Below are 15,859 nucleotides of genomic sequence, written 5' to 3'. Positions count from 1 at the left end.
GAATAGCCTCCATGCTTCAGAAAAGGTTCATTCTACCTTCTGATTACAACTATAGTTGTGTTGTGATTTCATTATTGATCTGACTTGGATGTTGTCAGGGATATGAATGATAGAAATGTTAATAATGCTGCATTGGCGTTTCCCGTTCATTGCCCCTGATATTTCTCTCATGGATTCATCTTCTCTTTGACACTCCAACAGAATGAATTGAAACCATTTTCTTCCGTCTGCTACGATGATTTCAACTTCCATTCCTGTTCTCTAGATCTGATTCATATCTGTCACAGGGTCTTATATTAAACTGGGAAAAAGCTACTTCATTTCGTTGATTACTGGGTTTTGACTTAGAACAGTTCATCGTGCAGCAATCTGCTATAGCATCAAAGATGGAGAGCTACAAGTATACACTTCCCGCTGATGCAACAGAAAACTCCACCTGCTTAAAATATTGCACCAGGTCCAACTTGAAAAGAGAATCATTTTTATAAGGCACAAGTGGTTACACCACACTAACTACATCTTCCAGCTACAATCTTTACTGCAAATATTGCAGATCATGGAAAGCTAATTGTGAAAGAGTTGGCTTCTCTATTTATCAGACTTCTGGATGAAGTTATTCTAGTAAGTTCAATCAGGACCAGCAACCAGGTTAAACAGAGATTCCACCATTTGTGTTTAGTAGATTATTGGAGTACAAAATGGAGTCGCCATGCTTTAAGGAGAGAGAGTTATGTGGGCAGAGTTGTCCTGTTGGAGGCACATGGTATTCAGTGATTGGTGATGCTAAAGAAAAGTTGGATTACTCCTTTCCTTCATCAGCAACAACATGAAACATTAAATCTACAGAATTATCTTTGGTGCTGGAAAAATGATGTTTATTCATAAACATTAAGCAAGCAAAGATATGGGTCCTGCCAGGAAGTAGCTCAACTAAGAAATCATTGTGCTTTGAATGGTTCTTGAGATATCTCCAAATTAATGACATCAACAAGGGGTACACAAAACCCTTGAAGCCATTAACCTACTTCGTATCCTTACTCCAAACTCATTGTATTACAAGTCAAAGTTTCAATGCTTCCATAGTATGTAGGGGCTTATATGGATATTTATTAGTTTGAAATGCTTCACATGAGATTATATACATCCTCTAAAGCAATAGTACTCATTCACATAGTAGCTGTGTAATTATGTATTGGAATTTTTATTTCGAATTATATTTGATCTTTTGTTAATTAAAGTGGTTTTTAATCCTATTATTGACAAATCACACCTTGTAATTAGAATGTAGAGGATAGAATGGTAAAATTTTGCTTCTTAGAATATATATATAAGGCTGTGACCTTTTCCTTTTAATTTTTCTCCTTTTTAATGTTGGTCTTTATGTATTATATGTTTTGGGTCTGACGGGTGTTTGACTAAGGGAACTCTCCGGCTCCGTAATATTCGAAGCCTCAGGGTGAAATTTTGGTGACTGAGAGCTGCTCATGGTGGCCGTTTGGTTCTGATGATTCCATCATTTACGTGGAATTCTCCTAAATTGGTGATCTCTCCTCCTCTTGATTCCCGATTGCGTGCCCTGGTTTCGTTTTTACTCCCAGCTCCGATCTGTTGGCAAAGATCTAGGGTTTCTAGGTTTATTGCTGCATAAAAGAAGATCTTTTTAAGCCAAATGATTGCCAGTTTGGACGTTTATCTTGCAGCATAAAAGAAGATTAATGTGGAGAGAGACTGTTAAGCAATTTTTTTCTGAAGAAACATTTACAGGAAGTTAGCCCTCCAGCGACACCCTGACAAGAACAAGTCCATAGGGGCAGACAGTGCTTTCAAGCTCATGTCTGATAAGAATTGGAAAATGGAATATGACCAGTTGAGAAATGTTAATGGTTTTCGAAACCAAGGTTCTCAACCGAATGGAGATCATTCTGTTCGTAGTTCTGCCATTGGTTTCTGCTCATTTTCCCACACCACATTGTCCAATAAAGGGCCTCAAAATAGCAACAGTTCAATTTGAACAGATTTTGGACATCATGCGATTATTGAAGAATGCAGTATGAATACTCTATGATTTTCTTTAATCACAATCTTTTATGTCCCAATTGCCATCAAGCCTTCGTGGCTATTGAGCCTGGAATTCCAGGTAATGCAGCAAATTCTTCTATTTCTTGGTTAGCTAAGCGATGCCCACAGAATTTGAACCATAATTACATTGCTGAAAATTGCTGGTTTCAAAGCGGGCCCAAAGGAGGTTAATAGGATCACAAAAGAAGAGATGTTTCAATTTTCGCATCAGGTACCTTCTTATTTGCTTACGGGTGAAGAAGCTCATAATGCTCTGAAGGCCTGCTTTGAATTGGACCCATCCACAACTCATGTTGATCTGATTTGGAAATTTTATAAGGCACATGATGAACCTTTGGCATCAAACATAGTGGACTTGTTGCAAAATGAAGTCTCAGTGAGCTTCAAAACTCCATTTCATCATCCCAGGGTAGTTGGGCTATTCACGAATCTTATATGACAGTTGATTCTTATCCCAATATATATGGAGGTTGTTGCTGGAATAGCAATCAATTTTTGGAGACCATATTATCTTGTTAGAACCTGATTTCCATCTTTACCTTTGAAGGTCGAACTTCCTATGCCCTTAAAGGTGAGTGCAGTTCTATCATAATAGTTTCAGCTAATTGATTGTCAGTCAGAAGCTAAGACATGAGATTAATAGGCGGTTCTAGCTTCTGTTCAGTAGTTGAAGCATTCCATATGTATTAACAACCAAGAACTTTGAGTAAGTGGATTTGAAATTCTGGGCGATGTAGGCAATTTCCTTTTAGGTACAATTATGAACAATAATTATGCCTACCTTAATTTCCAAAATGAGCAAATTGGGCACTTGACTTGTGTCAAGATTTTAGGTTGATTAGAAACTCGTTTAACACTGGATAATTGCACAGTGTTTTCTTTAAAATAACATCTCTCATTTTAATAGCAGACAACATCTATTACTGCAACTTTTTTGTTTTATTTAGCTGATGTTCATTAATATGATGCCTGTAATTGTCTAGTGAATATGTATATGTCCTTCCATAAAGGGGTTTCTTTTCACACATTAGCAAATTGATCTCCGTGAGTTGAACTGTTTATGAAGAAGCATCCAATTATGTTTGTCCGAAATTCATCTTAAGTACCAAATTATTCACATATATTTTCAAGTTATTTTAATGCTTTCTAGTCCACATTCATGCAAGGATGAGCTGGTTTCATGGAAAAATTAACCTCCAACACCTGAGCTAGTGGAATGAAAACCTTCAATCTGCTAATTTTTGGTACCTTACCTTTGAGAATTATAAACTGCTACCTGTGCTTTATATGCTGTTAGGATTCTACACGCATGCGACTGTCTTCTGCTGGAATTATGTCTGCGAATCAAGTCCGACACCTTTTGAGGTTAATCATGAACTCCTCTTGGCATCAACAATTTCTTGGCTACTTTCTTCTGATGAACAGATTGTCGGATTAGCCAAAAATAAATAGAAGGAGAAAAAAAGGTCCTAAATAGGTAGAGTATATGATAGAGATGGCACACAATAGCTACTACATTTATTGATACTGACATGAATGAGTAGCCACAATTAACAGGATTAGGCAACAACTGAAATATGAGACATGATGCTAGTGATAGCTACAGTGAAGGAAGAAGGAACTAGTAGCTGTCTTGCTGCTTTAGCTCAGCCTCTCGGGTGGTGGTGGAGTCTCGGACAGATTCTTTTCTTTAGTATCAAGGTGCTGGATCTGTCCAACTACACGATCATATGGAGGGTTCTGCGGATTTGGACCTGATGGAACCTGTCGCTGAATTGGAAGTAGACCTTGCATCTCATCATCATGTTTTCTGGTAACATCGATGGTGCCAGAGGCTATTTGCAGATGCTTGACAGGAAAGGCAGTCTGGCTTGTATCTTCAGCAACATGCCTGCTACTCTTTTCGAGTCTTCTTCCCATTGCATCGCCTGCAGACACGGCCAGAAGAAATGCTAGAATATAAATGACTTCTCTTTGCTCCATACCTCTGGTATGTTGAGTTTTAGATGGATCCATATGAATGAGTTCCTGGTCTTTTTATAGGCCCCTAAATGTGGAGGGAAGTATATAGATTCAGGAAACCATGTGTCTTTTTTCTTATAACCCTAGCAAACTTGTTGTCATCTACTTTAATTAGGTAACAATCTCTTTCTGTGTACTTTAAAAAGCTCTTATTGCCCTTCTGATCAGGTTGGCTAGCACTTCAGGTGTCACCCAAATCAATCACTTTCTGATCATATGTGGGAGTGGCCAACGTCAAGTAGGAGACATGAGCACACATCATTACTTGCCAAGTGGTCAGTTCATTTCTTCAACTCAAAACTCAGTGGAGAAACCAGTATAAATTGGTACATTCTATCTAATAAACCTAAATCTTTTGATCTTGGCTTATTATAAATGATGTTGATACAGGACAATGTAGTTTTGAGATACAGCAACATGATGGTTTTAAAATGAGAATAAAATAGTTTAACTATTTTCATCCTAGATCAGACATTTTATCTAATTTATTTAAGACATTAGAAAAACACATTACACGTATTGGATGTCAGAAATTGCAGCTCTTTTAGTCGATCCATTTCATATCTTTTTAATTTGTGTTGATGGTTCAGGCAAGTGCAATATTTTATTAAATACAATAGTCTCAATTTTTTTCATTCCCATGGTTTTGTCCTTGCACCGATTGAAAATTATGAATTTTTTGTTCTTGAGGTCTATAAATGTTTACTCCTTTTTATGTTACCATGGTGTGTCAGAGACACAGAGAGCTTTCTTGGTCAACTTTATACTTGGTTGCCTGATAGCAAAAGTTTTTGGCCAAAAATTGACCTCTGAGAAGGCCAAAAAACAGGTTCGCTGTCATCCAAATAGTTGTCAATAATGTATGCCAAAACCATGTTCCAATATTGTAAGAATAACCAGTATTTAAATGTCAATCTAAATTAAAGAAATCTTACCTTGTACTCTTACTAAGTTGCAGATGATAGCACTCTTAAAGAGCACTATAGTCTAAAACGATGAGTGATGTTGAAAGTAGTTTTGTCAATTGCCTTTTAAGTGATCCTTAATGATTTCATATGCTACCAAAATTATCTTAATGCTACCAAAGTTTTGTTAGCATAAGATTGCTCCTTAATGATTGTCCATATCAAGATTGCTTGTAGGAGTATTATTGTCCATATCGAGATTTATAATGAAGATATTATTGTAAAGCTAATGAAATAAAAGCATCATGAGTTGTGTGTGGGATAGTCAACAACATGGTGGTGGTCACATGAAGCCAATAGTGTAGGTTGCCAACCAAGTTAAAGGTGAAACACTCCCACAACCATCAATCACCTCCCACCACTTATCTCTTGCACAGTGGGACAAACTAATCTTCTTAACAATGCCATTATATGTCACGAGGCTTAAAAGAAGCACAGGTGCTCACCTAAACTGCACTAATCATGCCAAGCACTTAGGAAATATTCCCCCCACCATGCGACACACTTCCACATGGTATATGCTTCATCAACAACAATGTGGAGCTCCCACTTCATAAATTTAAGTTTTGCTTTTTGGCTAAGCCTGTATGCATGCCAATTCCCCCAGAATCTACACCAAAAAGTGGTCACAGACTCCATATTAAACTGTACCCCATTATGTGTTGTCTCCTTAGTCCCCATACATGAAGCTTCCTATCTCTCACAGGGAATGCTTGGAGGAAGGTCCCTTTCTCCCCAGACGCTCTACTCCACTTGTGCTGCAATCACATTGATAGCTGACATTGACATGTAGCCAATGACTTCCATCTCTCAGGCTTTCCCTAACTTTAAGGTTGTGAGTGCAAAATCAAATCTTAGCTCCAAGTTTACTATGTTTATTGTAGCCAACACTGAGACTTCAGAAAGAAACAAGTGAGGATTCACCTCTTGTTTTAACTTACAAGGATTAGCATATACTTTACACTAACTTTCACCTAAGAAACACACCAAAAAAATATTATATTTGTTCTCTTATAGGAATTACATCACATTATAATGATCTCCAATTTTAGATGGACAAGTAGCTCTCATCCTTTTTTTTCTTCCACCTTTACATGCTCACTTTCTTTCTTTTTCTTTTCCTCAACTAATCATGTCTTTTTCCTTCTCACGCCTTTCTCTCCCCCTGCAGTCAACACAGTCCTCACGGGAAGAATATGATCGAGCGCAAACATACATTCTTTCTAGTCACAATAATATCTGTCCCATCACAAGTACAGATATTATTGTGACTTCCTTCACAATGATTCCAGTGAAGTATTGTTTAGATAGAGGCTAATTGTGATTTTTTTGAGGTCAATGACCGGCCTAAGCTTGTTTTTGATACTGTGAACTCTCACAGAAATGTAGTATGTTGTGCTTTATGGGAGTGTCAGTGCAGCATAAGGAAGAAGCTTGTCAGATACAGGCTATATATATATATATATATATATATATATTTGTATATGTGTATAGGTATATATATGTATATATTTGTATATGTGTATAGGTATATATAAGTATATATATGTGTGTGTATACATATATATACACACACACATATATGTATATATGCATATATAAATAAATATATATATATATATATATATATTTATATATATACATATATGTGTGTGTATATATATATGTACAAACACACATATATATATATGATGCTGGAAAGTTTGCTTGTGTATTGAAGATAAAGATTGGAGATGAATTTAAGATTAGAATTCAACTGAAATTGGCAAAGGGATATGGTGGTAACCCTAAACTTGTGTGATTATGCAGTTGTAGATAGGCACTATTTGATTCTTAGAGAACTATGTAGGATCTGAAGATATGACAATATCAGGGGATCCTTGATTCCTGGAGCTGTACTCTATTGGTAAAGATTGCTGAGATTGTATCTGCAACTTGATAATTAACACTTTGTCTGTATATTAACATGGTGGCCGTTTGGTTCTGATGATTCCATCATTTACGTGGAATTCTCCTAAATTGGTGATCTCTCCTCCTCTTGATTCCCGATTGCGTGCCCTGGTTTCGTTTTTACTCCCAACTCCGATCTGTTGGCGAGGATCTAGGGTTTCTAGGTTTGTTGCTGCATAAAAGAAGATCTTTTTAAGCCAAATGATTGCCAGTTTGGACGTTTATCTTGCAGCATACTAGAAGATTAATGTGGAGAGAGACTGTTAAGCAATTTTTTTCTGAAGAAACATTTACAGGAAGTTAGCCCTCCAGCGACACCCTGACAAGAACAAGTCCATAGGGGCAGACAGTGCTTTCAAGCTCATGTCTGATAAGAATTGGAAAATGGAATATGACCAGTTGAGAAATGTTAATGGTTTTCGAAACCAAGGTTCTCAACCGAATGGAGATCATTCTGTTCGTAGTTCTGCCATTGGTTTCTGCTCATTTTCCCAGACCACATTGTCCAATAAAGGGCCTCGAAATAGCAACAGTTCAATTTGAACAGATTTTGGACATCATGCGATTATTGAAGAATGCAGTATGAATACTCTAGGATTTTCTTTAATCACAATCTTTTATGTCCCAATTGCCATCAAGCCTTCGTGGCTATTGAGCTTGGAATTCCAGGTAATGCAGCAAATTCTTCTATTTCTTGGTTAGCTAAGCGATGCCCACAGAATTTGAACCATAATTACATTGCTGAAAATTGCTGGTTTCAAAGCGGGCCCAAAGGAGGTTAATAGGATCACAAAAGAAGAGATGTTTCAATTTTCGCATCAGGTACCTTCTTATTTGCTTACGGGTGAAGAAGCTCATAATGCTCTGAAGGCCTGCTTTGAATTGGACCCATCCACAACTCATGTTGATCTGATTTGGAAATTTTATAAGGCACATGATGAACCTTTGGCATCAAACATAGTGGACTTGTTGCAAAATGAAGTTTCATCGAGCTTCTAAACTCCATTTCATCATCCCAGGGTAGTTGGGCTATTCACGAATCTTATATGACAGTTGATTCTTATCCCAATATACACGGAGGTTGTTGCTGGAATAGCAATCAATTTTTGGAGACCATATTATCTTGTTAGAACCTGATTTCCATCTTTACCTTTGAAGGTCGAACTTCCTATGCCCTTAAAGGTGAGTGCAGTTCTATCATAATAGTTTCAGCAAATTGATTGTCAGTCAAAAGCTAAGACATGAGATTAATAGGCGGTTCTAGCTTCTGTTCAGTAGTTGAAGCATTCCATATGTATTAACAACCAAGAACTATGAGTAAGTGGATTTGAAATTCTGGGCGATGTAGGCAATTCCCTTTTAGGTACAATTATGAACAATAATTATGCCTACCTTAATTTCCTAAATGAGCAAATTGGGCACTTGACTTGTGTCAAGCTTTTAGGTTGATTAGAAACTCGTTTAACACTGGACAATTGCACACAGTGTTTTCCTTAAAATAACATCTCTCATTTTAATACAGACAACATCTATTACTGCAACTTTTTTGTTTTATTTAGCTGATGTTCATTAATATGATGCCTGTAATTGTCTAGTTAGTGAATATGTATATGTCCTTCCATAAAGGGGTTTCTTTTCACACATTAGCAAATTGATCTCCGTGAGTTGAACTGTTTATGAAGAAGCATCCAATTATGTTTGTCCGAAATTCATCTTTAAGTACCAAATTATTCACATATATTTTCCAGTTATTTTAATGCTTTCTAGTCCACATTCATGCAAGGATGAGCTGGTTTCATGGACAAATTAACCTCCAACACCTGAGCTAGTGGAATGAAAACCTTCAATCTGCTAATTTTTGTTACCTTGCCTTTGAGAATTATAAACTGTTACCTGTGCTTTATATGCTGTTAGGAATTATGTTAATCACAAACTCCTCTTAGCATCAAAAATTCCTTGGCTACTTTCTTCTGATGAACAGATTGTAGGATTAGCCAAAAATAAATAGGAGAAAAAAAGGTCCTAAACAGGTAGAGTATATGATAGAGATGGCACACAATAGCTACTTCATTTATTGATACTGACATGAATGAGTAGCCACAATTAACAGGATTAGGCAACAACTGAAATATGAGACATGATGCTAGTGATAGCTACAGTGAAGGAAGAAGGAACTAGTAGCTGTCTTGCTGCTTTAGCTCAGCCTCTCGGGTGGTGGTGGAGGCTCGGACAGATTCTTTTCTACAGTATCAAGGTGCTGGATCTGTCCAACTACACGATCATATGGAGGGTCCTGCTGATTTGGACCTGATGGAACCTGTCGCTGAACTGGAAGTAGACCTTGCATCTCATCATCATGTTTTCTGGCAACATCGATGGTGCCAGAGGCTATTTGCAGATGCTTGTCAGCAAAGGCAGTCTGGCTCGTATCTTCAGCTACATGCCTGCTACTCTTTTCGAGTCTTCTTCCCATTGCATTGCCTGCAGACACAGCCAGAAGAAATGCTAGAATATAAATGACTTCTCTTTGCTCCATACCTCTGGTATGCTGAGTTTTAGATGGATCCATATGAATGAGTTCCTGGTCTTTTTATAGGGCCCTAAATGTGGAGAGAAGTACATAGATTCAGGAAACCATGTGTCTTTTTTTTTATAACCCCAGCAAACTTGTTGTCATCTACTTTAATTAGGTAACAATCTCTTTCTGTGTACTTTAAAAAGCTATTATTGCCCTTCTGATCAGGTTGGCTAGCACTTCAGGTGTCACCCAAATCAATCACTTTCTGATCATATGTGGAAGTGGTCAACGTCAAGTAGGAGACGTGAGCACACATCATTACTTTCCAAGTGGTCAGTTCATTTCTTCAACTCAAAACTCAGTGGAGAAACCAGTATAAATTGGTACATTCTACCTAATAAACCTAAATCTTTTGATCTTGGCTTATTATAAATGATGTTGATACAGGACAATGTAGTTTTGAGATACAGCAACATGATGGCTTTAAAATGAGAATAAAATAGTTTAACTATTTTCATCCTAGATCAGACATTTTATCTAATTTATTTAAGACATTAGAAAAACACATTACACGTATTGGATGTCAGAAATTGCAGCTCTTGTAGTCGATCCATTTCATATCTTTTTAATTTGTGTTGATGGTTCAGGCAACTGCAATATTTTATTAATGACAATAGTCTCAATTTTTTTCATTCCCATGGTTTTGTCCTTGCACCGACTGAAAATTATGAATTTTTTGTTCTTGAGGTCTATAAATGTTTACTCCTTTTTATGTTACCATGGTGTGTCAGATACACAGAGAGCTTCCTTGGTCAACTTTATACTTGGTTGCCTGATAGCAAAAGTTTTTGGCCAAAAATTGACCTCTGAGAAGGCCAAAAAACAGGTTCGCTGTCATCCAAATAGTTGTCAATAATGTATGCCAAAACCATGTTCCAATATTGTGAGAATAACCAGTATGTAAATGTCAACCTAAATTAAAGAAATCTTACCTTGTACTCTCACTAAGTTGCAGATGATAGCACTCTTAAAGAGCACTATAGTATAAAACGATGAGTGATGTTGAAAGTAGTTTTGTCAATTGCCTTTAAGTGATCCTTAATGATTTCATATGCTACCAAAATTATCTTAATGCTACCAAAGTTTTGTTAGCATAAGATTGCTCCTTAATGATTGTCCATATCAAGATTGCTTGTAGGAGTATTATTGTCCATATCGAGATTCATAATGAAGATATTATTGTAAAGCTAATGAAATAAAAGCATCATGAGTTGTGTGTGGGATAGTCAACAACATGGTGGTGGTCACATGAAGCCAATAGTGTTGGTTGCCAACCAAGTTAAAGGTGAAACACTCCCACAACCATCAATCACCTCCCACCACTTATCTCTTGCACAGTGGGACAAACTAATCTTCTTAACAATGCCATTATATGTCACGAGGCTTAGAAGAAGCACAGGTGCTCACCTAAACAGCACTAATCATGCCAAGCACTTAGGAAATATTCCCCCCACCATGCGACACACTTCCACATGGTATATGCTTCATCAACAACGTGGAGCTCCCACTTCATAAATTTATGTTTAGCTTTTTGGCTAAGCCTGTATGCATGCCAATTCCCCCAGAATCTGCACCAAAAAGTGGTCACAGACTCCATATTAAACTGTACCCCATTATGTGTTGTCTCCTTAGTCCCCATACATGAAGCTTCCTTTCTCTCACAGGGAACACTTGGAGGAAGGTCCCTTTCTCCCCAATAGCTCTACTCCACTTGTGCTGCAATCACATTGATAGCTGACATTGACATGTAGCCAATGACTTCCATCTCTCAGGCTTTCCCTAACTTTAAGGTTGTGAAAGCAAAATCAAATCTTAGCTCCAAGTGTACTAGGTTTATTGTAGCCAATACTGAGACTTCAGAAAGAAACAAGTGAGGATTCACCTCTTGTTTTAGCTTACAAGGATTAGCATATACTTTACACTAACTTTCACCTAAGCAACTCACCAACAAAATATTATATTTGTTCTCTTATAGGAATCACATCACATTATAATGATCTCCAATTTTAGATGGACAAGTAGCTCTCATCCTTTTTTTTCTTCCACCTTTACATGCTCCCTTTCTTTCTTTTTCTTTTCCTCAACTAATCATGTATTTTTCCTTCTCATGTCTTTCTCTCCCCCTGCAGTCGTCTCTTTATCTTCCTCCTGAGGCTTGAGTTAATAATGAGGCAGTTACACTTAATGACAGATGTCTCCCTAATGTGCTGTGAGTATATGCCATTCATCAAGCAACACAGTCCTCACTGGAAGAATATGATCGAGCGCAAACATGCATTCTTTCTAGTCACAATAATATCTGTACTTGTGAACCATCACAAGTACAGATATTATTGTGACTTCCTTCACAATGATTCCAGTGAAGTATTGTTTAAATAGAGGCTAAATGTGATTTTTTTTAGGTCAATGACCGGCCTAAGCTTGTTTTTGATACTGTGTACTTTCACAGAAATGTAGTATGTTGTGCTTTATGGGAGTGTCAGTGCAGCATAAGGAAGAATATATATATATATATATATATATATATATATATATATATATATATATATGTGTATATATATGTATGTGTGTGTGTGTGTATGTATATATATGTATGTGTGTGTGTGTGTGTGTATATATATATATATATATATATATATATATATATCTGTGTGTGTGTGTGTGTGTGATGCTGGAAAGTTTGCTTGTTTATTGAAGATAAAATTGGAGATGAATTTAACATTAGAATTCAACTGAAATTAGTAAAGGGATATGGTGGTAACCCTAAACTTGTGTGATTATGCAGTTGTAGATTGGCACCATTTGATTCTTAAAAGAACTATGTAGGATCTGAAGATATGACAATAGCAGGGGATCCTTGATTCCTGGAGCTGTACTCTATTGGTAAAGATTGCTGAGATTGTATCTGCAACTTGATAATTAACACATTGTCTGTATATTAACATGATGAACTTCATAAGCTAATCAACATTTTGTTTACAGGAAAACAACTCTTTTCCAATGATCTGTTGGAGGTGCTGTCATCAGATCAGCAAGCTTCTGCAGAAGGTTTAGCCTTTTGGTCTTCCCTTAATACTGTGAAAGACCAATATGCATCCATTTTAATTAGCTTTTTTTTTATTCAAACTCTACTAGTATTTTCCCTAAACTCTTCAACAGCAGCAGGTACTTCAGTCTTTTCCTTTTTTTAAAGTACATATCCTCAGGAAAATTTTGTTCTCCATACCAGCTTGATATGATGCAAGCTTAATAAAGACTCCAATAATCTGAACTAGCAAAAGATTCAGAGATGGACTTCCAATTGGTAGACCATATATCTAGAGCAAGCCATGGAGAAGAGCTGAGAAAGAAGAGGACACAGGTATAGCCCCAAAACAGCTCCATGAAACTATCAGGACATGTTTTTCCCCAGCATGAAAGCACCAGTAAATGTGAAGTATAATTTTCTGGAACTATTCAAATCATCAATGTTTTCTTCTCCTGCAGTCACAACAACAGATGAATGGTGTCCATAGCACAAGTGCTGCATACAGGCACAAAGCTTACCTCAAACAGAACAGGGTGATGGTAATGGACAATGCTACTGGGTGCTAATGTTCAACAGAGACATGAGATGAAGAGACAATGATGGTTTGGACCCATATTATGGAGACGCTGCTTCCCTCCATCACATCCAGTCTGTCTATATGGAGTAGATGAGGTAGCCTGCCTACTAAAGATTGGTTGGATGTCAGAATCTTCACAATCTTTAGCCAAAGCATAAGAACTCTATGGCAGGCAAACAGCAACCTGACATGCCTCAAGCACACCTCCTAATTCTGAGCACAGTGACTCCTGGTCAATCAATGAAACCTTGTTCAGTGAAACCAACATACTACAAATCCCAGGCTGCAGCATCCCATCATTAATCACCAGCATCATATTTAATCAGCAGTAACCATCATTCCTGATGTAACTTTGCTTCTTGGACAAAGTGATATGGAGTCCTGGGGATTAGGAGGCCAACCCTACCTACTATTCATCAACAAGGAGATTTTAATTGGCTGTGGTTGGTTCCATGCCAGTAGCCAACCCCAACCAAGTGAAACTGAAACATGAAGAAGATTTTGAGCTCTCAAACATGGTTGGTGTACGATCCTTCAACCCCACCAACCAGCTCAGGTCCATGTTCTCACTCTATTAGTTAAATCTATTCTGTTAGAGAAGATGCAGGATCATTGAGTTCTTCTTTCAATCTCTCTATAAATAGCACGATCCGTTGGCACGCAAGAACCATCACCTCCATCATCTCTGGTTGCTCAGGTTGCTCATCAGATTCCTCAGCTGTCAAAGATGGTAGAGTCTATCTCAACTCACTTCCTCTGTTCAGCTCAGCGGCACTTAACCCTGAACACTTTTTATTGGTGCATGTGGTGTTCAGGTTGCAGAGACCAGGGAGATGTTTGAACTCAGCGTGAGGCAAGGGGAAGTAACGCTTGTTCCCCCAGCGGAAGAGACGCAGAAGGGCCTCTACTTCCTCACCAACCTCGACCAGAACATTGCAGTCATAGTGCAGACCATATACTGCTTCAGGTCGTCGGAGAAGGGGAATGAGAAGGCTGGGGAGGTGATAAAGGAGGCTTTGGCGAAGGTCCTCGTTCATTACTACCCGCTCGCCGGCCGGCTTACGATCAGCAACGAGGGGAAGCTCATCGTGGATTGCACCGGAGAAGGTGCGGTGTTCGTCGAGGCCGACGCAGACTGTGAGATGGCGGACATCGGTGACATCGCCAAGCCCGACCCCAACACACTTGGGAAGCTCGTTTACAACGTTCCTGGTGCCAAGAACATACTGGAGATACCTCCACTGGCGGCTCAGGTACTCCTCACTTCGATCACCTTGATCTGTGGCTGTTCTTTCGGGTAGAGATTGATCCGAGTTCTTAGCGTTCTTCTTCCAGGTCACAAGGTTTAGATGCGGGGGATTCATCCTTGGGTTGGCCATGAACCACTGCATGTTCGACGGCCTCGGAGCAATGGAGTTCGTCAACTCGTGGGGCGAAACGGCGCGAGGGCAGCCGGTGTCGGTGCCGCCCTTCATCGACCGCACCATCCTCAAGCCACGAGAACCCCCCGTCATCAGTTTCCCCCACCACGAGTTCGCTGAGATCGAAGACGTCTCTGACGTCGTGACCGTGTACCAGGAAGAGATGCTGTACAGATCCTTCTGCTTCGACCCCGAGAAGCTCGGGCGCGTCAAGAGGAGTGCCATGGACGACGGGGCCCTGGACAAGTGCACCACTTTCGAGGCGCTCTCCGGACTGGTCTGGCGAGCCCGGACGGAGGCGCTGCTGCTGCAGCCCGGCCAGCAGACCAAGCTCTTGTTCGCGGTCGACGGGCGGTCGCGATTCGACCCTCCGCTGCCGGAGGGGTACTTCGGCAACGGCATCGTACTCACCAATTCCCTGTGCACCGCGGGAGAGCTTCTGGCTCGCCCGCTCTCCTTCGCCGTCGGACTGGTCCAGGACGCAGTCAAGATGGTCACCGACGAGTACATGAGATCCGCCATGGACTACTTCGAGGCGACGAGGGCGAGGCCTTCTCTGACTGCTACTCTACTGATCACGACTTGGTCAAGACTGTCCTTCCACACCACGGACTTCGGGTGGGGGGAGCCGGTTCAGTCCGGGCCGGTGACTCTCCCTCAGAAGGAGGTCATCCTGTTCCTGTCGCATGGGAAGGAGAGGAAGAGCATCAATGTGCTCCTGGGGCTCCCAAACTCAGCAATGGCGAGGTTCCAAGAGCTCATGGAGATATAGGAAGTCATGGAGGACGGGTCTTCTACGTTCATGGATGTCTGTTTCCGTAGTAACTATACGTTTATGCATTCATAATTGTTTCATCATTGTGTCAGATGTGCTATTGTGGGAAAAACTATAATAAGATGGCGAATTATTATTCTTATTCTATTTCATGATATGGTTTACATATCCTAGCATTTTTCCTATGATATTTTCGGGATGTGGACGTAGTATGCATTGAATCGTTTCTACCATGTGCTATATTGATCATGCTAAAATGATTCCAGAGAGGCATTATCTATCTAATTTTATTTTCTACCATGATTGATGAGATTCTGATTTGAGCTGAACCATAAAAATTTCTTATTGCTGGTAGGAAAACCAGGATCATCACTTTTACTGACAGATACTATTTCATGAGCATGCCAAATCCTCAATTTACAGGCATCGGGACCATCGATATCTACCTCAACATGCTATGTGCG

The 15,859-nt window shown here is 39.2% G+C and overlaps 1 protein-coding gene across 1 annotated transcript; it reads left to right on the top strand.

The window, feature by feature from the left end:
* The first annotated feature begins 1,429 nt into the window (after nucleotides 1–1,429).
* On the top strand, nucleotides 1,430–15,547 carry LOC135624965 (omega-hydroxypalmitate O-feruloyl transferase-like). Its single transcript, XM_065129125.1, has 10 exons — nucleotides 1,430–2,650; nucleotides 3,377–4,376; nucleotides 9,760–9,866; nucleotides 12,380–12,477; nucleotides 12,577–12,642; nucleotides 12,824–12,955; nucleotides 13,081–13,755; nucleotides 13,844–13,929; nucleotides 14,015–14,452; nucleotides 14,535–15,547. Exons 7-10 carry the CDS (start codon nucleotides 13,689–13,691, stop codon nucleotides 15,390–15,392), a joined length of 1,449 nt encoding a protein of 482 aa, XP_064985197.1. The 5' UTR covers nucleotides 1,430–2,650; nucleotides 3,377–4,376; nucleotides 9,760–9,866; nucleotides 12,380–12,477; nucleotides 12,577–12,642; nucleotides 12,824–12,955; nucleotides 13,081–13,688; the 3' UTR covers nucleotides 15,393–15,547.
* The last annotated feature ends 312 nt before the right edge of the window (nucleotides 15,548–15,859 follow it).

The sequence above is a fragment of the Musa acuminata genome, chromosome BXJ2-10, assembly GCF_036884655.1.
Source record: "Musa acuminata AAA Group cultivar baxijiao chromosome BXJ2-10, Cavendish_Baxijiao_AAA, whole genome shotgun sequence".
Classification (NCBI taxonomy): Eukaryota; Viridiplantae; Streptophyta; class Magnoliopsida; order Zingiberales; family Musaceae; genus Musa; species Musa acuminata.
This window is presented reverse-complemented; position numbering and strand designations above follow the sequence as displayed.